Genomic DNA, 22,040 nt, shown 5'->3' with positions numbered 1-22,040 from the left:
TTTTTTCCTGTGTCTGGGCTGTTTCTGACTGACTGTCTGCACATCGCGCGGCTCCTGCAGGCACGCAAGCAGATGCAGAGCTCTTCAGCAGAGAGTCGGGCAATCCCAGAATAGAAAGAGTCCCCAGTCCCATGGACTGCGGAAAGTCAGGATCTGATGGGCTGTGTGGGCGAGTCTCTGTGCTTTCGGCTGCTCAACAAAGCGCGCGAGCGAGCGAAGAAGAGAAGGTCCTAAAGCCATGAAAGAGAAAGGGATAGAGGCGGGATGCAGTGCGGGCAAGTGAAGAAAAGACTAAGAGAGTATCAAAAAGTCAGAGCCAGCGGCGCGCGCGGCGCCAGGCAGCCCCCCCCAGACCCCTTTCTCATGCCACACTGCATGCATGCCCCACTGGTGCCCCAGCAGTGGCGTGCCCAGGGTGGAGGCGAATAGTGTGTAGGACGGACAGTTCCTCCTCTCCCTGTTCCCCCGGATGGGGAAGGAAGGGTCTTTTGAGGAAGGCGGCGCGACAGCCAGGCCACTCACCCCCCCCTCCCCCTCCCCCAGGATCTCTCTTCATCACTCCCCACAGACCCCTCCCGTCCGCCCCGCCCGCCCCCGGACTGAGAATCAGGATCAGGGGAAGGATCAGGGAATAAGGAAACAGAAACAAAACATTTTTTTATTTTTAAAAAATATATATATAAAAAATAAAAAATATAATATAAAAAATACAAAAATATACAAACATATAATAGGAGGCAATAGTAGGAATAAGATAGGAATAGTCCTCAGCTGGGGAAAGCCAAAAGCTCTCAGAGAGAAGCTTTGGCAAGCAGCAAGTGCTGGGTTGGAGCTTTCGCTTGTGGGTGCTCTCAGCAAGCACACTCTTCCCTCAGGTACAGGCAGGCATACCAGGGGACATGCTGGGGAGGATGGCAGCAGCTGGTCCTGCAGTCTGTGCAGGGCTCCTGTTACTTCTGTCTCTCTGTGTGCGCTGACACGCCAGGTGATGATGTCGCTATTAAGTGCTAGTGGAATTAGTGGATTAGTACTGTGTTGTTACTGTGCTATTACTTTTTTTAAGACTTTTACTTTTTCTTACATAAGAATTACTTTGTTTAATGTTTTTCTTTTACCTCGCATAACAGAGTTTTTTTTTTGCATTTTATTTGCAGAAGAACAGCCAGCCTGGCAGAGCTCAGAGGAAAAGCTGAGAGGGGAGCATAGATGCCACTTGCGCGGATAACGCTCATCTTTCTTGCTTCTTTTTTGCATTTTCACTAGCAGAAGCACAGCTAGCACTAACTAACAAGCACTCACTTTGTGTAAGGCTTACCAGGACTTTGCAATGAGGGATGCAGCTATCTTTCTCGCGCTTCCTCTTCTCTGCTGGCGCTCGGAATGCGCTCTGAGATCTGAGAGCGCTCTAGTTCTGAGTTCTCTCTCTCTAGACTTTGGTCTTGTCTTTCTGACTGTGACTTGCTGGTGTTAACTGTCTGTGACTGTTACTGTTTTGTATGTGTTCTGTCACCTAATCACCACTTTCATCATCTACTTTTCGCCAGACACAGCCGCCATCCCCTCGCAGAGGCTGCAGAGGCTGGCGGCAGACAGACGAGAAAAGAAAAGAGGCGAAAAAGACAAGGGACAGGCCAGCAGAGAGAAACTGGCAGCGGCAGAGAGCAGAGCAGAGAGAGCAGAGACAGAGCAGAGAGAGCCTGGACACACCTGGAGGGGGGCAGGAGGGCGAGCAGGATGGACCAGGAGGAGAAAGCGCGCTGCGCTCGCTGCTTGGAGAGACTAGGAGAGAAGGTAGAGACGCCCGCGCGAGAGATTGTGCCAGTCAGGAGGAGAGAGGAGGAGAGAGAGCCCTGCACAGCATGCAACCCTCCTGTCCAAGACCCAGAGTCCCAATCCCCTCAGCCCAAGTGACAGGAGGGAGAGGGGTGGCGGCATCGTGAACCTGCCTGCACACACCGACATAAATCATGAGACAGCTCTTTGTGTGTAATTTTTTTACAAGCTCCTTCTTAGGCATCAACAAGTTCAAACCCCCCCAGTTCAAACCCCTGTGTGTATTGTTTTTAAGCGGTTTTTTGTGTTGTCTTGCTGTTTCCTGTGGTTCTGTGGGGTGTTGTTCTGTGGTTGTGTGTGTGGTGAATTGTGTGCTCTGTGCAGCACACACAGCAGCCAGTGCAGTGGCTGCAGCTGCAGGGCAGGCACAGGGACACACACTGCAGTGTGGCACACACTCAGGTTCAGTCTGTGTGTATGCTATGTGCTGCCCCCCTCTTTGTGTGGGGTTTGTTTGTGCTGGGTCCCCCTGCAGTCCCGATCCCCTCCCCGGCTTCATGCCCAATGCCCAATGGACTCCAGGGACTCCTCCCGCCGCCCACCGCCCCCAACCCCCCACCCAACCCACTCCCTACTCCTCCACCCCACCCCTCACCCCCCCCAACCCACACCCCCACAGCCGTCATGGTAAACACCATCAGGCCGCACCTACCCCCCTGCCTCCTGCCCCCACCATCAGTGCCACCCATTCACCAGCACAAAAAAATTCATTACATAAAAAACATGAAATTAAAATAAAAAAAAACAAAAAAGATTTATTATTAATTACTAAATTAAAAAAAATGTAAAAAAAGTGGTGGGGAAGTTGGGAAATGGGGTTTTATGGTCAATCAGATCTGCAGTCAAAGTGGACAGTCACTTGTTACCTGCTCTGCCAAACTCTCCTCCAGCATATCCAACCTGCCTGCTGCTTCTCTCAGCTTGGGTCTCTCCTCGCTGCGATGGCTTCAGCAGAAATGTTCAGCACCTCAACCTCAGCAACCTCTCAAGGGTCCAAAGAGCTGCACAGAACTTGTTCAGAGATTGAGGAGACAGCAAAGCACACACCAAGAGCTTGGGATATTTTTTATGATCAGGTTTCAGTCCGACTCCCGCGTATCTCTCCATCTCCCAGGTTCCACCACACCACCACTCTGACACCCATTCTCCACGTTGTTGAAGAGTTCCCTTTAGTTCCTCAGTGGCCAAGGCATTAGGCTTAGGCCGCCATAGAGCGATGGCATTAGGGTCCATAGGCGTCCCCTGATCCCACTTGTGGCATCTGTGGGCATCTGCACATCCCCAACTGGAATTTTGTGGTGCGGGACCAAAGTGCCTGCCTGGAGGCTGAACACCGCAGCAGGTTGGCCTCCCCACCCGCCCACCCCCCGTTGATGTTGGTACCCTTCCCTATGGTGGTAAAAAAACACCAAAGCCCATTAGCTTGGCACAGGTGAAAGGATCTGGAGGGGTGGTGCCAGGGTGCTGGCGCCAGGCCATCTATGGCCACCCCCGCACCATATACGCCCACTCTCCCCGCCACATCAGTCACTACTATGGATGCCAGCATGATGACAGTCACATTTCCGATTTTCACACGACAGTGCGTCCACGAGAATTTGCGCTACTTGTGCTTCAGCATGCAACCCCAGCCCACTGACGCCACAGTGGTTAGATTGCAAGGCTCAGGGCCTGCTCCATTGCATTTCCGCCAGGCAGGCCCTGTGCACAGTCTGGGCAGGCTCGGCGCTTTGTGTCCCACAGCTGCAGGTGCAGCAGTCACACAGTCTCCGCACTGCAGCAACACACAGTCACCCCACTCTGCTCCTTTACGCGGCCACAGAAGCATGTTGTTCGCATGGCACCCCCCCTGCCACACCAGTCTGTCACCAGTGCCCTGCGCCCACCAACCAGTCCCACCCCACGGCCACCCCATGATTCCCACCCACTGCCACTGCTAGGAAGAGACGCTGGCCGGGCTCTCCTCTCCTGTCGAGAGCTGCCGCCTGCTCTCTCCTCGCCTCGCGCCTCACAGCCTGGACTCGGTGAGCGGAGGCGGAGCATATGACAGGGGCCATGCAATGGTGCAAGTCGCAAGCGGATTGTCATGCGGGCAGGATGCTGGCGGTGCTCGCAGCGTCGGGGGCGAACCGGGCACTGGCGAGGAAGGCAAAGATTTCGAACAGAAGGACGGGGAAGACAGGGAGGCACAATGACAACAGGGGCACATGGATTTTTTCCCCAGCATGCATTGAAATTTTCCACAAAAATGGGCGAATTGGATAGAAGGAGGGGGGGGACCGGTGGGATCGGGTGTGTTCCTTCAAATGTGACTGGTAGTTCTACAAATGTGAATGTGGAGTCAGATCAAATCTACAAATTGGGTATGGATAGTAGAATTCGAAAATTAGATTTAGTATCCACCCCCTCAGTGAAGTTACTCTAGATTAGTAACTGAATAAAGAATTTGTCCTGTAGGGCCACTGATCAAGCTTCAAAGCCATGTGTTTGTGAAATTTAGTGAGCAAACAGACATGTTAGAAATCGAGACACGTCAGTTACATAAGCTTTCTGGTAACAGCAATACACATGACTTCAATTAGAAAGCAACTATGAAAGTTCCCAGAATCTCTTGAGCGTCAGTTTAATTCAGTAGTTCCTAATATTACTAGAACCCAAAGATGGGTTCTTAAAATCTATAAGTTACCAACTCTTTTATCCCATTTACTATTTCATAACAAGTAGAAATACAAAAGACCTGTTAGGTCACCTAGCCCATCTTCCTGCAAAAACAGAATTTTTCCTTACCGTACATTATTTTGCCCAGTCTCATTTTAAATGTGCCAAGCAATAGGGCTTCTACCACTTCCTCATGAAAACTGTTCTACAGATTAATGTTTGCAGTGTTGTTGTAGCAGTGTTGGTCCCAGATTGTGAGAGAGACGAGGTAGGTGAGGTAATATCTTTTGTGACCAACTTCTGAAGTTGGTCCAATAAATTTTAAAAGCTGTTACCTCATCTACCTTGTCTCTCTACAGATCAGTGGTTCTCACTGTGAAGACGTTTTTCCTGATGTCCACAGCATTCTGAGATGGCACCTTACTCTAGAGTAGATTATGAGTGCGTGAGAAGAGGAGTAGATGAAGGAAGGTATCTAGTGCACTCACCATGTACCCCTAGAGGGTCCTCAGACACCACCACCCAGAAACTCCAGCATCCACCAGTCTTATCCCAGCAACCCCAACACTCTCAACCCTTCACAACGAACCAACCAACCACCCCAGTCTAGTAATAGTTTCTTGCCGTTACCCCAGTAAGAGTCATTTGCAGCTGTAAATGATTGCGATTGTGGGTCATGCTATGAAAACACAAGTGGTTTTTGGGGTCTTGGGTAAAAAGGTTGAGAATTGTTCTAGATATTTAACACAAATATTAACACAATACAAAATCATGCAGTACCTCCACTAAATAGTCTAAACCGGGAGCTTTGTATATGATCAGATTCTCCAGCTCGTTCTCTTTCCAGTTCTTTATCAATAGCTATTTCTAATGTAAATTGAACAAATATTTTAATTTAGAAATTCTATCTGCTGAACTGAAAAGGACATCACACAATCCTTGTTATACTGGCAGTACTGGTAATTATTCAGTCTGACTTACCGCAGTCACAGAGTTCTTCCACCAAAAAGTAGTTCCTCTGAAAAACAAAAACAAAAAACCCAGCAAAACATTACCTTTTCCTTTTTTAAAAAAGTCTGATATTTGCATAATACACACACACAGAGCACAACCAAGGTTGTGTCCCTCATGTCCTATGGAATTTAAAAGAATATTATTAACTTTCTTTATGTGCTCTGATCCATTTTATAAAAAGTAAGAGAATTACATCCCTGCTATAGGATTCTATAGGAGAGTTTAATGAAAACCAGCAGAATCCTGTTACATTATACGGCCCTGATCTTCCACTGCTCTGCACCTGTGTAGTTACTTACATCTGTGTACAGTGGGCATAAAAACACTACCAAATAAATACTATGGTATGCCCATTTTCTTGCTTTGCACAAGTATAAATGACTATACAACAGTGGTTCTCAAACTTTTGTACTGGTGACCCCTTTCACATAGCAAGCCTCTGAGTGCGACCCTCCTTATCAATTAAAAACAGGTTTTTTTTATATTTAACACCATTATAAATGCTGGAGGCAATACAGGTTTTGAGATGGAGGCTGACAGCTTGCAACCCCCCATGTAATAACCTTGCAACCCCTGAGGGGTCCCAACCCCCAGTTTGAGAACCCTTGCTATACAAGGTGCAGGGCAATGGTGAATCAAGCCCTATAAATATTTCTAGTAGTTTCTGTAAAAAGCCAAGTTTCTAATAGGACCCTAACAGTTTTATCCCAATTCAATTCTATTGGGCTTTTCCATTAGAGTATACCGTAATATAAACTATTTTTTCCCAACACCTGAAAAACTCATGAAAAAATAAGCTATGTCCTGAACCACAAATGCCAGGTTGCTGCTGTGACAATCTCATACTTTGGAGAAATTCAGCCAAGATTCCCCACTCACAAGCAGGCCTGATCCTTCCCTGAAGACACTGAAGTTACACCAGAGTAAAGCACATGTAGTTCATAAAAGAATCTAGGCCTCAAAGTTCAATGTTGCTCCAGAAGGAACAGAGAACTGGACTGTCAGCATCATACACTTAACAGTCATCCTTCTCTTTAAGTGGGATATGGACTGAGCATGCTTCCAGTAAGACTCCCTATTGCTCCGGAGTAAGGGAGGGAGGGAATAGGCATGCATAGTTCCCTCTGAGGATCTTTCCTATTCCAGAGAAGCTGGGTAGGAGCAGACTGTGCACAATGATCCCTTCCACTCCTAAGTATCCCTTTTTTTCTAAAAGTCTGGGAATGGTTTTCTCTCCCTTCCAAACCAAACAGAATGGTTGGTCATTGTTAAGAATCCTTCTATTCCAGAGGAAGGTTGAGCTGTGAGAAGCCTCTGCAGAGGATTCCTATTGCTGGAGAACATGGTGGGACTTAACAATTTATGTGTAACTTATTTCATGTAAGTGTTATAAATGTTGGCCCTTCTCAAGATGCTAAAGTTCAATTTTGAGGGCCTATCAGTTTCAAAACCCTCTGTTCTTGAACATGTTGCTTCCTAACACAACAACGTCATCTGCCTTCAGGAAACCCCAATGAATTCTCTTATTGCCAATAAGTTCATAATATCTGTTTTTGACTTTATAAACTACACGTTGCATGAAAAATACAGCAGAGACACTTATGTAAGATCCAGTGGAGTGTTTACCACCTACATCTGATTATTCTGACATCACAAGGATCAGTAAGTTTAAAGTGGCTAATGTCTACAAGCCCCTTAATCAGTTATGACTTGCTCCTGTTCTACCATCATTCCAGCATCCTGCCATTTATGCTGGAGACTTTAATAGTCACGGCTATAGCGAATCTGATCAAACTGTACCTCCCTCAGTGAACTACAATTTCTTTGTGACCCTAAGCAGACCAGCAACTTTTCACGTTGCCTACTGGAACCAGGGCTACTCCCCTGACCACAGTTGTGTCATTTCAGCTGGAGACTGCCCTCTACCAGCCATCTGCAGGGTCCTTGGAAATTCCCCCCCCCCCACCTGACATCGCCCTTTCCAGTCCAAATAGGGGTTACCATTCCTATAGTGACCACTAGCTCAGCGCTATGGTGGGACTACAGAAAGGCAGACTGAGCCAATTACTCTAAGCTCATTGACCAATGTACAGTCTGTATCCTGCATAACATCTCAATAGATCAAACATATTCAAGGATACACCAAAAGCAATCTTTATGTCTATGCCAAAGTCCATCCCACATGGCTGCCAAAAAAATCTAAATATCATGTCTGGATGAAGAATGTGCAGAATTCCTTGAATAGTATGAAAAATCCAGTGATTCAGAAATAGCCAACCCCCCTCCTAAACAGCCTGAAAGAAATTTGAAGAGCCCATTGGAAAAAAGTAATCTCAAGATCTAGCAGAAAAGCTTGGATGCTCATCAAGAAGTTCAATGCAGCACAAAACCCATATTACCCAATATTAACCCTGAGTTGTAGGTATAAACTCCTGGAGTGGATAATCCTAGAGAGAATTTCACCCATGACAGAACAACTTTTGAGTAATGATCAGGCAGGTTTATGACTAAACTAAGTGTTAGCACTAACTATGTACATTTGAGAATAGATTTCAAGAGAAGAAGAAAACTTGAAGTTGTCTTTTTTAACCTTACAGCAGTGTGTGATACCATCTAGCACACTTATCTGCTGTATAAGTTTTCAAGAGCTCGTCTTAATAGGTTGCCATGGCAACTGAGCTGATGTTCCAAGGTAGATGTTTTCAGGTGGCTCTGGGACACAAAATCAGGACCTGGAGATTCCAGAAGAACAGATTCCCACAAGGCTGGGTGCTGCCACCAATTTTATTTAATGTATTCACCAATCACCTACTGAATATGATCTCCAGGCAGTTCATATATGCCAATGATAACTGCTTGGCCACAAGGGACCAAGATTTTCAAAACACTGAAGAGAATCTGAACAGTGATATGGCTTCCTTAGGTGAGTATTGCAAGAAATGCAGACTGAAATCAATTACATCAAAGACATGTCAACATGCTTCCACTTACACCATGCTCAGAGCTAACTTGAGGTTAACATCTTGAGTGGTCAGTTGTTGGCTCATGATTTAAAGCCAGTATATCTAGGGGTCACCCATGTACAAATACTATCTCACTAAAGTAGCTGAAAAGATCAAAAGCAGAAACTGTCTCCTGAACAGACTGGTAGGATCCACCTAGGGAGTCAATGCGCAAACACTGCATAGTTCAGGGCTTGCTTTCTGCTACTCAGTTGGCAAATACTGTGCTCCACTTTGGTTAAACTCTGCTCAGACTAGATTAGTAGCCACACAACTTAAATCATACTATGAGAATTATCACAGGCACATCTAAAGCCAACAAAACTTGTATGGTTACCTGTCCTAGCCAATATTCCTCCATTTAACATCCAGTGGCAGGATGCAGCCAATAAATTGATTATCAAGGTACAGAAAATCTCACACTTGCATCAGGGATATAGGGGATTCACCCAGTCACTTACTGCATAGCAGAAATCCTCTCTGGACAGGTTGCACACTTTCCATCAGGCTAATAACATCATAGGCTCACTGCGGTGGATAGAATGGGAAAGAGACTCTGCCACTACCAGGAGCTCCTACATCATAATCAAGCCAGGTGAACAGCAATGTGGCTTTGAGCTCCCATGCCACCTCTGAAGCCAACTTAACAGGTTCAGGTGTGGTGTGGTCCACTGCACCAAGACCAACCATCCCTGGGATATCCAGGACAGCCCACTAAGCATCTGTTGCTGCACAGATGCTGAATGGTTGCTCTTTTTCTGTTGGGCTCCCGAGAGGTCTTCTCAAGCTGAACGCTGCTGATTCAGAGGTAACTGACTGGCTCAAGACCAGTTAGCTGTTCTGGTTTTTTTTTAAACCTTGCCTTACTTGTCTTGCCTACATGCAATTGATTTTATACACACACACACACACACACACACACAGAGTTCATGTTATCAACTTGATTAAAATAATGGTTGGGATATTATAAATTAACATCTGACATTTTTTAAAGCCATATTTGGTTAAATAATATGTCCACTGCCCTAAAATCCATGGTAACAGCAGCTTTTTTTTATTTTATGGTCAGATTACTGGAAGGCTGTGCAATTACTGTCTTGTAAGTCAAACATCAGGCACTCTGAGGTCAGATTAGTTATAAGAATACTGTACATTTTTAGTACAGTACACTTGATTTTATATAGCATTTTTCACACAAACTGTATCCCAGATCACTTTACTAAGTTAAATAGCACTACTACAGAGATAGATAATAGCATAGGGAGTGGAATATTGAAAAGGTATAGGGCAAATGGAGAAAAATAAGTTTTCAGCAGTGATGTTAATTAAGAGGAGACAGGCACAGATTCACAAAACTTGCTGAGGATAGCAGTAACTGTAAAGAAGGCTTTTGCACTAACAGTGGCCACAGTAGATGAGCAAAATTAGAAGAGTTGTAATGTAAGAGAAGGTCCTTTATGGATCATGGAGTCTTTCAATGGCTTTTATAGATAAACTTGTGTTTTAACCAATGAGAGACAAAAGAGTCCTATTCTCTAACCCAATCAGAATGCAGCAGGTCTACAGTAGTACAGAAATCAACTATCACTTGACTTCATCAAGAGTCATTACACCAACAGCCTAATTTTAAATTATATTAAGGCCCCTCAGCTGAGCAAAAAGGGCCTCAGTGTAAATGAAAATAAGGGCCAGGCTGTCTGATTCATAGAATCATAGAATCTCAGGGTTGGAAGGGACCTCAGGAGGTCATCTAGTCCAACCCCCTGCTCAAAGCAGGACCAAACCCAACTAAATCGTCCCAGCCAGGGCTTTGTCAAGACTGACCTTAAAAACCTCTAAGGAAGGAGATTCCACCACTTCCCTAGGTAACCCATTCCAGTTCTTCACCACCCTACTAGTGAAAAAGTTTTTCCTAATGTCCAACCTAAACCTCCCCCTCTGCAACTTGAGACCATTACTCCTTGTTCTGTCATCTTCTACCACTGAGAACAGTCTAGATCCATCCTCTTTGGAACCCCCTTTTAGGTAGTTGAAAGCAGCTATCAAATCCCCCCTCATTCTTCTCTTCTGCAGGCTAAACAATCCCAGTTCCCTCAGCCTCTCCTCATAAGTCATGTGCTCCAGCCCCTTAATCATTTTTGTTGCCCTCCGCTGGACTCTCTCCAATTTATCCACATCCTTCTTGTAGTGTGGGGCCCAAAACTGGACACAGTACTCCAAATGAGGCCTCACCAGTGCTGAATAGAGGGGAATGATCACATCCCTCGATCTGCTGGAAATGCCCCTACTTATACAACCCAAAATGCCATTAGCCTTCTTGGCAACAAGGGCACACTGTTGACTCATATTCAGCTTTTCGTCCACCGTAACCCCTAGGTCCTTTTCTGCAGAACTGCTGCCCAGCCATTCGGTCTCTAGTAGCAGTGCATGGGATTCTTCTGTCCTAAGTGCAGGACTCTGCACTTGTCCTTGTTGAACCTCATCATATTTCTTTTGGCCCAATCCTCTAATTTGTCTAGGTCCCTCTGTATCCTATCCCTACCCTCCAGCGTATCAACCACTCCTCCCAGTTTAGTGTCATCTGCAAACTTGCTAAGGGTGCAGTCCACACCATCCTCCAGATCGTTAATGAAGATATTGAACAAAACCGGCCCCAGCACCAACCCTTGGGGCACTCCACTTGATACCGGCTGCCAACTAGACATGGAACCATTGATCACTACCCATTGAGCCCGACCATCTAGCCAGTTTTCTATCCACCTTACTGTCCATTCATCCAGCCCATACTTCTTTAACTTGCTGGCAAGAATACTGTGGGAGACTGTATCAAAAGCTTTGCTAAAATCCAGAAATAGCACATCCACTGCTTTCCCCTCATCCACAGAGCCGGTTATCTCCTCATAGAAGGCAATTAGGTTAGTCAGGCATGACTTGCTCTTGGTGAATCCATGCTGACTGTTCCTGATCACTTTCCCCTCCTTTAAGTGGTTCAGAATTGATTCCTTGAGGACTTGTTCCATGATTTTTCCAGGGACTGAGGTGAGACTGACTGGCCTGTAGTTCCCTGGATCTTCCTTCTTCCCTTTTTTAAAGATGGGCACTACATTAGCTTTTTTCCAGTCATCCGGGACCTCCCGCAATCACCATGATTTTTCAAAGATAATGGCCAATGGCTCTGCAATCTCATCGGCCAACTCCTTTAGCACCCTCGGACGCAGTGCATCCGGCCCCATGGACTTGTGCTCGTCCAGCTTTTCTAAATAGTCCCAAACTACTTCTTTCTCCACAGAGGGCTGGTCACCTCCTCCCCATACCGTGCTGCAGAGTGCAGCTGTCTGGGAGCTGACCTTGTCTGTGAAGACAGAGGCAAAAAAAGCATTGAGTAAACTAGCTTTCTCCACATTCTCTATCACTAGGTTCCCTCCCTCATTCAGCAAGGGGCCCACACTTTCCTTGACTTTCTTCTTGTTGCCAACATACCTGAAGAAACCCTTCTTGTTACTCCTAACATCTCTGGCTAGCTGCAACTCCAAGCATGATTTGGCCTTCCTAATTTCACTCCTGCATGCCTGAGCAATACTTTTATACTCCTCCCTGGTTATTTGTCCAATCTTCCACTTCTTGTAAGCTGTTTTTTTGTGTTTAAGACGAGCAAGGATTTCACTGTTAAGCCAAGCTGGTTGCCTGCCATATTTACTTTTCTTCCTACACATCGGGATGGTTTGTTCCTCAATAAGGATTCTTTAAAATACAGCCAGCTTTCCTCGACACCTTTCCCCGTCATGTTATTCTCCCAGGGGACCTTGCCCATCAGTTCCCTGAGGGAGTCGAAGTCTGCTTTTCTGAAGTCCAGGGTCTCTGTTCTACTGCTCTCCTTTCTTCCTTGTATCAGGATCCTGAACTCGACCATCTCATGGTCACTACCTCCCAGGTTCCCATCCACTATTGCTTCCTCTACTATTTCTTCCCTGTTTGTGAGCAGCGGGTCAAGAAGAGCTTTTCCCCTAGCTGGTTCCTCCAGCACTTGCACCAGGAAATTGTCCCCTACACTTTCCAGAAACTTCCTGGATTGTCTGTACACTGCTGTATTGCTCTCCCAGCAGATATCAGGGTGATTAAAGTCACCCATGAGAACCAGAGCCTGTGATCTAGCAACTTCTGTTAGTTGCTGGAAGAAAGCCTCGTCCACCTCATCCCCCTGGTCTGGTGGTCTGTAGCAGACTCCCACCACGACATCACCCTTGTTGTTCATACTTCTAAATTTAATCCAGAGACTCTCAGGTTTTTCTGCAGTTTCATACTGGAGCTCTGAGCAGTCATACTGCTCTCTTACATACAACGCAACTCCTGCACCTTTTCTGCCCTGCCTATCCTTCCTGAACAGTTTATATCCATCCATGACAGTACTCCAATCATGTGAGTTATCCCACCAAGTCTCTGTTATTCCAATTACATTATAATTCCTTGACTGTGCCAGGACTTCTAGTTCTCCCTGCTTGTTCCCCAGGCTTCTTGCATTTGTGTATAGGCATGTAAGATAACTCACTGATCGTCCTGGTGTCCCAGTATGGGGCTGGAGCCCTCCCCTCTTGCACTCACCTACTTGTGCTTTCTCCCAATATCCCACTTCCCCACTTACCTCGGGGCTTTGGTCTCCTTCCCCTAATTTACTTCAGTGACAAGATCATTGGGTGTAACAGAAATGTTCTTTTAATCAAACAAGAGCACAGAACTAGCATCTCCTGCTCCAAATATAAACATCTTGGCTTGCCTGGCATATATTTTCCATAAATGCCTGAGCATTCATGTATCAGCAGGAGACCATTATCTTGTGACAAGATTCCATTTCACTGATATTACCTCTTAAAGATACCAAGCAGAATGTGTTCCTGTCAGTCAGGTTGCTGGACAGCTGACATTTATGGATTTTTTTTTAAAAATAGCCAGTCAAAGTGAACTTATTCATAAACGTATAATGTAATCATCATAATAACAGAGATTTCTGAGGCCGAGGATAAACTAAAACAAATGCCCCTTTCCTGAACGACTCAAAATGTAGCCCTTGATTCATGATAAGGTGATCAGATGTAGCTTTATAGCATCAGCATCCATCCAATAAAATAATTCAAGCTCTATCAATCCTTTACTATGACAAAAAATAAAATCATGTTAATAGAACTTTGTGAGTGCATACTATGTGTCTTTCCTGCCTTCCCTATAACACTTACTTTTGCTAAACTATTTAGTTTGTCCTTTTTCAATGACATTGTAGCCATGTTGGTCCTGTGACCGACATGGCTACAACCAAAGTTGGTCAAATAAAAAAATATTACCCACACACCTTGTCTCTTCAGTTTGGCCTTGGCATTTATATGTAGCAGGAACCCATTAACAGGTCAGAGACACGTGCAACATTTCATCCACTAACCCTACAGATATTCCCTCAGAAAACCAGTCTAAGTCCTGGTCCCTTGAGCAAAGCCTAAGTAAAAACTCATTGCCTTGTGAGAAATATTCAGGGTTAGGGAAGGTAGAAGCCTACCATTGAAGCACTAAAACTTGAGTATCCATGAATGAGTTGCAGCTTCTACAACAGGGTATGGGGGAGGAAAAAAAATTAGAGAATCATAGAAATGTAGGACTGGAAGGGATCTCAATCGATTATCTACTCCAGTCCTCTGCACTGAGGCAGGACTAAATTTTATCTAGATCATCTCTGACAGGCATTTGTCTAACTGTTCTTAAAAACTCCAGTGATAGAGATTCTGCAGCCTTCTTAGGTAATTTGTTCCAGTACTTAACTACCCTTACATTCAAGAAGTTTTTTTCTAACATCCAACCTAAATCTCCTTTGCTGCCATTTAAGCCCACTACTTCTTGTCTTGTCTTCAGTGGATAAGGAGAAAAAGTATCACCCTCCTCTTTATTAACAACCTTTTAAATACTTGAAGACTGTTGCTATGTCCCCTTCGGTCTTTTCTTCTCCAGATTAAACAAATTCAAATTTTTTCAATCTTTCTTCATAGGTCATGTTTTCTAGACCTTTAATAATTTTTTGTGCTCTCCTCTGGACTTTCTCTAATTTGTCCACATATTTCCCAAAGCATAGTGCCCAGAACTGGACACAGTACTCCAAATGAAGCATTACTTCTCATATCATGCTTACAGCAGCCCTGCTAATATATCCCAGAATGATGTTTAGGTTTTTTGCAACAGTATTACACTGTTGACTCATATTCAGTTTGTGATCCACTACAACCCCTAGATCCTTTTCTGTAGTTCTCCTTCCTAGGCAGTCATTTCCCATTTTGTATTTGTGCAATTGATTATTCCTTCCTAAGTGGAATACTTTGCATTTGTCCTTATTGAATTTCATCCTCTTTATTTCGGACCATTTCTCCAGTTTCTCAAGATCATTTTGAATTCTGCTCCTGTCCTCCAAAACTCTTGCAGCCTCTCCAAGCTTGGTATCATCTGCAAACTTTATAATTGTACTCTCTCTGACATTATCCAAATCATTTATGAAGATATTAAATAGAACTGGACCCACGGCAGATCCCTGTGGAACCCCACTCAATATGCTCTTCCAGCTTGATTGTGATCAATTGATAACTACTCTCTGAGTATGGATTTCCAACCAGTTTTGCACCCACGTTATAGTAGGTTAATCCAGGCTATATTTCCCTACTTTGCTTATGAGAGTCATGTGAAACAGAATAAAAAACTTTACTAAAGTTGAGATTATCACATCTACTGCTCCCCTGACATTAACAGGGCTTGTTACCCTGTCAAAGAAGGTTATTGGGTTGGTTTAACATTATTTCTTTTTTGCAAATCCATGCTGACTGTTACTTATCACCTTGTTATCTTCTAGGTACTTACAAATTGATTTATTGATTTTTGCTCCATTATCATCTTTCCAGGTACCAAAGTTAAGCTGACTGGTCTATAATTCTATGGGCTGTCTTTATTCCCCTTTTTATATATAGGAGCTATATTTGCCTTTTTCCAGTCCTCTGGGATCTCTCCCATCCTCCATGAGTTCTCAAAGAAAATTGCTAATGGCTCAGAGATCTCCTCAGCCAGTTCCTTACGTAGTATAGGACAGTGCTTCTCAACCAGGGGTAGGGGTATCTCTGGGGGTACACAGAGGTCTTCCAGGGGGTACATGAACTCATCTAGATATCTGCCTAGTTTTACAACAGGCTACATAAAAAGCACTAGCGAAGTCAATACGAACTAAAATTTCATTCATACAATGGCTTGTTTATTCTGCTCTATATACTATACACTGAAATGTTAAGTACAATATTTATATTCCAATTGATTTATAATAATATGGTAAAAACAAGAAAGGAAGCAATTTTTCAGTAATAGTGTGCTGTACCACTTTTGTATTTTTATGTCTGATTTTGTAAGCAAGCAGTTTTTAAGTGAGATGAAACTTGGGGTATACAAGACAAATCAAACTCCTGAAAGGGGTACAGAAGTCTGGAAAGGTTGAGAGCCACTGATCTAGGATGTTTTCATCAGAGCCTGCCGACTGGAAGATATCTAACTTGTTTAAGTAATTTTTAACTTGTTCTTTCCCTATTTTAGCCTCAGATCCTACCCCATTTACACTGATGTTCACTATGTTAGTCGTCCGCTCTCTGCTAAGCTTTTCTGGTGAAAACTGAAACAAAAAAGGGCATTTAATACTTTGGCCATTTCTACATTTTCTGTTATTGTCTTTCCCTCTCATTGAGTAATGGACCTACCCTGTCCTTGGTCTTCCACTTGCTTTTAATGTATTTGTAAAAAAATTTCTTGTTACCCATTATGTCCTTAGTTAGTTTCATCTTGTTTTATGCCTTGACCTTTGTAATTTTGTCCATGACCCACTTCTCCCCACATGAGTTTGGGACGTCAGTAGATGATGGGCCTGTGTGGGTGGCTATTTGACACCATGCAGTTTAAGGTAAAGTCCTTAACTCTGACAGTGCCAAGGAAATCTGAAATAACAGTGAGGTAAAACTGATGGAAGATTTGTAAATGAAGTTCAGTTTAATACTTGGTTTATGCCACCACCTATAGGCCTCAGCCAAGCTTTGGACCCAACTGTGCTAAGTCTGTAGGCTTTACCCACACAAGATAGTGGAATCAATTTAACTAAATCATCTTAGAAACCAGTTTACTTACATTGGCATAACTTGATTCCTTGCCAATTTAATTGCCATAAGGCATTATTGAACTGAAATAAGAATGTCCACACAAGAGAGCTGTGCCAATTTAATTAAACTGGTTTCTAAAATAATGAGCAGGAGGGAAACAGAAACAAGGTCGGTGAAATGACTTGCCCAAGGTCACACAGCAGGTCAGTGGTAAAGCTGGGAACAGATCCCATGTCTCTTGATTCCCACACTAGGGCCATATCCACTAGACCACACTAAGTCCAAAAATTATCATCAATTTGTTTAATACATTTTCATGTCCCTGAAATTTTGCTAAATGTGAAGTTTGGGGTTCCCTCCCACACATATATTGGAATCTGAAATACACTTCTGGTGCAGATTTTTACATGCTGGATTTTGCACATGCAAGCTTTTATGTGGAAATGCTTTTGCAACCATCTTTGGAAAATGTGGATTGTGAATGAGTAACAGACAAAAAATATACAAATTAAAATGCTTTATATACTCAGACTGATACAGAGACAGACAAGGAGCAAAAATCCAGAAGGATGAGCAAGAAACTTTCAGCAGATCCCTGTTCAGTAAGAAAGATTCAACAAGGATGAGTGGATTAAACTAGTATTTCTCTGAGCAAAGCCTGAGATGACACAGCCAAAACAGAAAGGTATAAAAATGGAGGGCAGTTGCCTTAAAGACAAGGACACTATTCTGGATGGTAAACTTCATAAAGGTGATGAAGAATAAAGTTTCCAGCAAGTGTATTAATGATAGAGGCACAGTGGCCTAAAATATTACATTGCTGTTAATTAAAGGAAGTCCAGAATGTCTGGAATAATGGCCCAAGAAAGAATGCACACAGCTAGTATGCTGGGTAAACATGGAAAAGGTAATATAAATTGTGAAACAAAATCAATGAATTTGGATGGATTGTAAAATACAGCCGAGACCATTGTTCTTTTTACTATCCTGTAAGGAAAAAAACAAAACAAAACACATAACTGCAGTTTAGCCTTCAACAGAGGAATAGAGTCCAAATGACTTCTGCTACCCTCCCTAACCACATGGGATAGGATCATTTTTGCCCTTTCCCCTCCCCTTTGTCAGCTTTTGGTCTTTTTCTATTGTAAATTCTTCAGTAGCCCCATTAACTCTCAGCCCTGCTCCTCCCAAGGCTCACCTGCAAACCACATCTGCTCCCATGCCACCTGCCATACTCACTGACCTTCCTGTCCACAACCAATAGCCCAGCCCTCTCTTATTATCATCACCTACCACTCTCTCCAGCTTAGAACCCTCTGTTTTCTGCATGTCTCCTCATGTCCCACTCAACACCCTGTACTAGCCCGTGAACTCCCCTTTTAAAAAAAAGTAAAGGCATTTCCAACATAAAAGCTTGATTGATATAGAGTTAAGGTTGGTCAAAAGTTTTTACTATCAATGCAATCACTAAATCTCAAGGAAATCATAAAATAGGATAATTTTATTTAGTTGATAAGATGTGAATGGAGGTTGGTTGCATGTTAATGTCTTAACTGGGGATTTCCTTGATTTTCAGAGATTGCATTGACAGGAAATGCATTTGAACATCCTTAAATCTAAATTAACAAAGTTTTGGTAAGGGTGAAAGGTGATACATAAAACAAAATCAGATGGATATATACTTGTACGTTGTAGCACTTTCTCCCAATCCAAGTCTCTCTTGTCTATTTAGATATGGTAAGCTCTTCAGAGCAGACACTCTTATTCTGTGATATTGTGATGCCTAGCCCAATGGGGCCCCAATTCTTGGTTGGGGCCTGTTAGTGGTATTTGGATACAAATAATAAATAATAATAATAATAATATGCACACACAAACACCTATTTGTGCATATATTAATAAAATAGATTTCTAAAGCAAAGTATCTAATGAACAGATATATAAGAACATTTTAAATAGTATACTGTATAATTATTCAAATACACATATGCATACCAGCAAGGCCTCCATTCGAGTACATATTTTGTGTCTCTTTTGGAATGGTTCTCTTTGGTCTTGGTTTTTCTGTTTAGTTTCTCTTATAGGCCTCAGTGTCATTTCTCTCTAGGTCCCTGTCTTCTCTTGTTCTTTTGCTAATCACTCATATTCTCGTTAGCTTCTTTATTCTCTTTTGTGTCTTTTGTTGTGAAACTCCCTCATTTTATGGTTCAGTCTCTCATCTCTGGATTACCTTGCATAGCTCAGAACAGAATGCCCATACAGCTCAAAACAGAGCTCATCTACTTGTAGCTTCCTGTTGCTAGGTAACCTCCTCCACCCCATTCTCATGTGCAGCCTGGTTGCCTAGCACCTCCTATTGGTGTAGGCACAAGTGACAGAGAGAAGATTATTTCAGATAGGATGAAATTCACTCCTAGACAGAGGCCCGCATAAAGCCTATGTATCACTTAAGTCCAGGGCCAGCAAGCAGGTGCTTGGGGCGGCAAAGGGGAAGGGGTGGCACATTGGGCTATTCGGCGGCAGGTCCCTCGGTCCCTCTCAGAGGGAAGGACCTGCCGCTGAATTGCCGCCGAAGAAGAAAGCAGCGTGGTGGAGCTGCCGCCGATCATGACTTTTTTTTTTCTCCACCACTTGGGGCGGCTAAAACCCTGGAGCTGGCCCTGCTTAAGTCCTACTTATACAGGTACATTGGCCCTATGGGCCCTGCACAGGGGATGGAATTTAGGTAGGTGGAATTTATTACTGGGTACCGCATCTTTCAAAAGACTCAAGGTTTTTTACAGAGTTAAACAGTGATTCATATAAAAGCATATGGGTCACATCCCACTTTCAACACTGTCACTTCTGTAACTGGATGCAATAGCCATAATCACAGGGAACCGAATACTACAGTAGAGTTTTAATACCCAAAGTGAAGACTAACCTTATCCAACTGAAATTACAAGGGAATTTAAGTAGGCAAGTAGACATCTCATTTATATTAGGCAAGGGCACCAGGTGGCAGTTGGGGATAACTGAATTTTGCTTGTCCTTTCTATAACCTCAAAATTGCAAATTTATATTCCTATTTATATTCCTAATATATATATATATATATATATATATATATATATATATATATATATATATATATATATAAAAATATACTAAGAACATTACTTAGGTCAAGCATTCTGAAGTTGGGAAATGCCATATTTAACCATACACCTCTAAATCCCCTCACTCTGAAATGAGGGCCAGTGAACCTCAACATGAAGGACAACACACCTTGAAATGAGGGATACAATGATGGACACTACCATATTACAAACCTAGGCTCTGATCTTGCAGGGCATGCTGCCCCCTGTGTCCATGCAGAACTCCAGCAGATCAGCTGGCAGGACTGAGGTCTCAGTGCTGTGATGAGGTCACTGCTCTTCTGGGCATTCGAATGTCCAGATGTCTGTCTCCAACTCTTCATCCTAGGATATCACTGCATCCCCCCCCCCAACTCCTACACCCTCTTCAGGGCAATTAGACCCATGGTAGGTTCAGCCCCTTTGTCCCTAGAGGAGGAGGAGACCCCTCCCCATTACCTTGCAAACTCCAGAGTACACACCTTCTCATGTGGCTGAGCTCCAGATACTGTGCACATGCTGCCCCTTCCAGGCTGCGGGGCTGAGACATGAAGCTGTGGAACCATCCCCACCAGCAGAGACTGTGCCATAGTTTCATGAGCCCTTCATTTTCTGTCTTCTGACTCCTAGCCCTCGCCTTCAATGCCACCTCCTTATTTACATTGCCGTACTCCATCTATCACCCATGCTGTATTAGTCACATCGGAATACCATGTGTACTGATCTGCACTAAGATTATTTATTTAGGTAATAACATAAGAATGGCCATACTGGGTCAGACCAATGGTTCACCTAGCCCATTAGCCCATTTTCTGACAGTGATCAGTGCCAGATCCTTCAGAGGGAATGAATAATTATCAAGTGATCTGTCCCATCATCCAGTTCCAGCTTCTGGTCAGAGGTTTAGGGACACCCAGAGCACGGGGCTGTGTCTTTGTCCATCTTGGTTAATAGCTTGGTTAATAGCTATCCTCCATGAACTTATCTAATTCTCTTTTGGACCCTGTTATACCTTTGGCCTTAGCATCCCCTGGCAATGAGTTCCACAGGTTGACTGTGTGAAGAAGTACTTCCTTACACTAGTTTTAAATCTGCTGCCTATTAATTTCATTGTGAGATCCTTGGTTCTTGTGTTACATGAAGGGGATAAATAACAGCTCTCTATTCACTTTCTCCACGCCATTCTTGATTTTACAGACCCAGGGGTGGCTCCAGGCCCCAGCACACCAAGCGCGTGCTTGGGGTGGCATGCCGCGGGGGGGCGCTCTGCCAGTCGCCGCGAGGGCGGCAGGCAGGGTGCCTTCGGTGACATGCCTGCGGAGGCTCCGCTGGTCCCACGGCTCCGGTGGACCTCCCGCTGGCGTGCATGCGGAGGGTCCACTGGTCCCACGGCTCCAGCGAAGCCACGGGACCAGCGGACCCTCCGCAGGCACACCTGCGGGAGGTCCATCGGAGCTGTGGGACCGGCGACCGGCAGAGCACCCCCCGCAGCATGCTGCCATGCTTGGGGCAGCGAAATGTCTAGAGCCGCCCCTGTACAGACCTTTACATATCATAACGATTGAGGTGGAGAGTATTTCCTGAAGATTAATGACTGGTTGGGAGCAAGTGACAGGTGAGGAACATTAACTCCAGCCAATCATTAAATCCCCAGGAAATGGCCTGAACTGTGATGGTTATTGCTATTACAAACTAAAAGTGGAACCAAAAAAAAAGCATACGGATTTTCTTCTGCATTATGTAGCCACAATTGGCATGTACAAGCCTTTACTAGAGGACTAAAGCCCTGTACAGTAGCCAATCAGCTCATTTGACTATTTCTTGATCTTATGTTATAATTTTCTGTTTTGAAGGAATGGGGAACATTATAAAAACATTTCTACAACTGCAGCAGTGAGAAGACATCTGAGAATAAAAATCCCATCCCCAGCTTTACAAAATGTCTCCACTCCCCTTCAACAGCAGTTTCTCTGTTATTTCTACTATTGCTAACACCCTAAATCAAAATAACTCCACACTTTTGGACCTTTCACATCACCGCTTTCCATGGGTAGCTACTTTTGTTATCGCAGATGACTGACATAACAGATTTGGCAAAAAAAATAGGACCGGGTACACATACATGTGGATGGGGAGGGGAAGGGCCTAATCCTCGTTTGAAGCAGACTCCAAGACAACAATTACACCATAACCATGACGCAGCTAGTTGAATGTGTAATTTATTGACTTAAATGAAAGAAGGGGGGTAAAAGGAAAAAAGCTTA

At 44.0% G+C, this 22,040-nt stretch overlaps 1 protein-coding gene across 2 annotated transcripts in view; it reads right to left on the bottom strand.

Moving 5' to 3' along the window:
• Positions 1-18,926, bottom strand: part of CEP85L (centrosomal protein 85 like) — a 219,976-nt gene extending 201,050 nt beyond the window's left edge. Inside the window, exons 1-2 of one of the 2 annotated variants that reach the window (XM_039532805.1) lie at positions 18,656-18,926; positions 5,473-5,509 (exon numbers count right to left, since the gene is read on the bottom strand). In XM_039532805.1, the coding sequence (XP_039388739.1) occupies positions 5,473-5,509; positions 18,656-18,757 (139 nt within the window). In that variant the 5' untranslated portion in view covers positions 18,758-18,926. The remainder of the gene's footprint in view (positions 1-5,472; positions 5,510-18,655) is intronic. The other variant, XM_039532807.1, reaches the window with a different exon arrangement.
• Positions 18,927-22,040: the final 3,114 nt, after the last annotated feature.

The sequence above is a fragment of the Mauremys reevesii genome, linkage group 3 (genome assembly GCF_016161935.1).
Source record: "Mauremys reevesii isolate NIE-2019 linkage group 3, ASM1616193v1, whole genome shotgun sequence".
Classification (NCBI taxonomy): domain Eukaryota; kingdom Metazoa; phylum Chordata; order Testudines; family Geoemydidae; genus Mauremys; species Mauremys reevesii.
The sequence above is the reverse complement of the archived record's forward strand: the minus strand, read 5'-3'. Positions and strand labels throughout refer to the sequence as shown.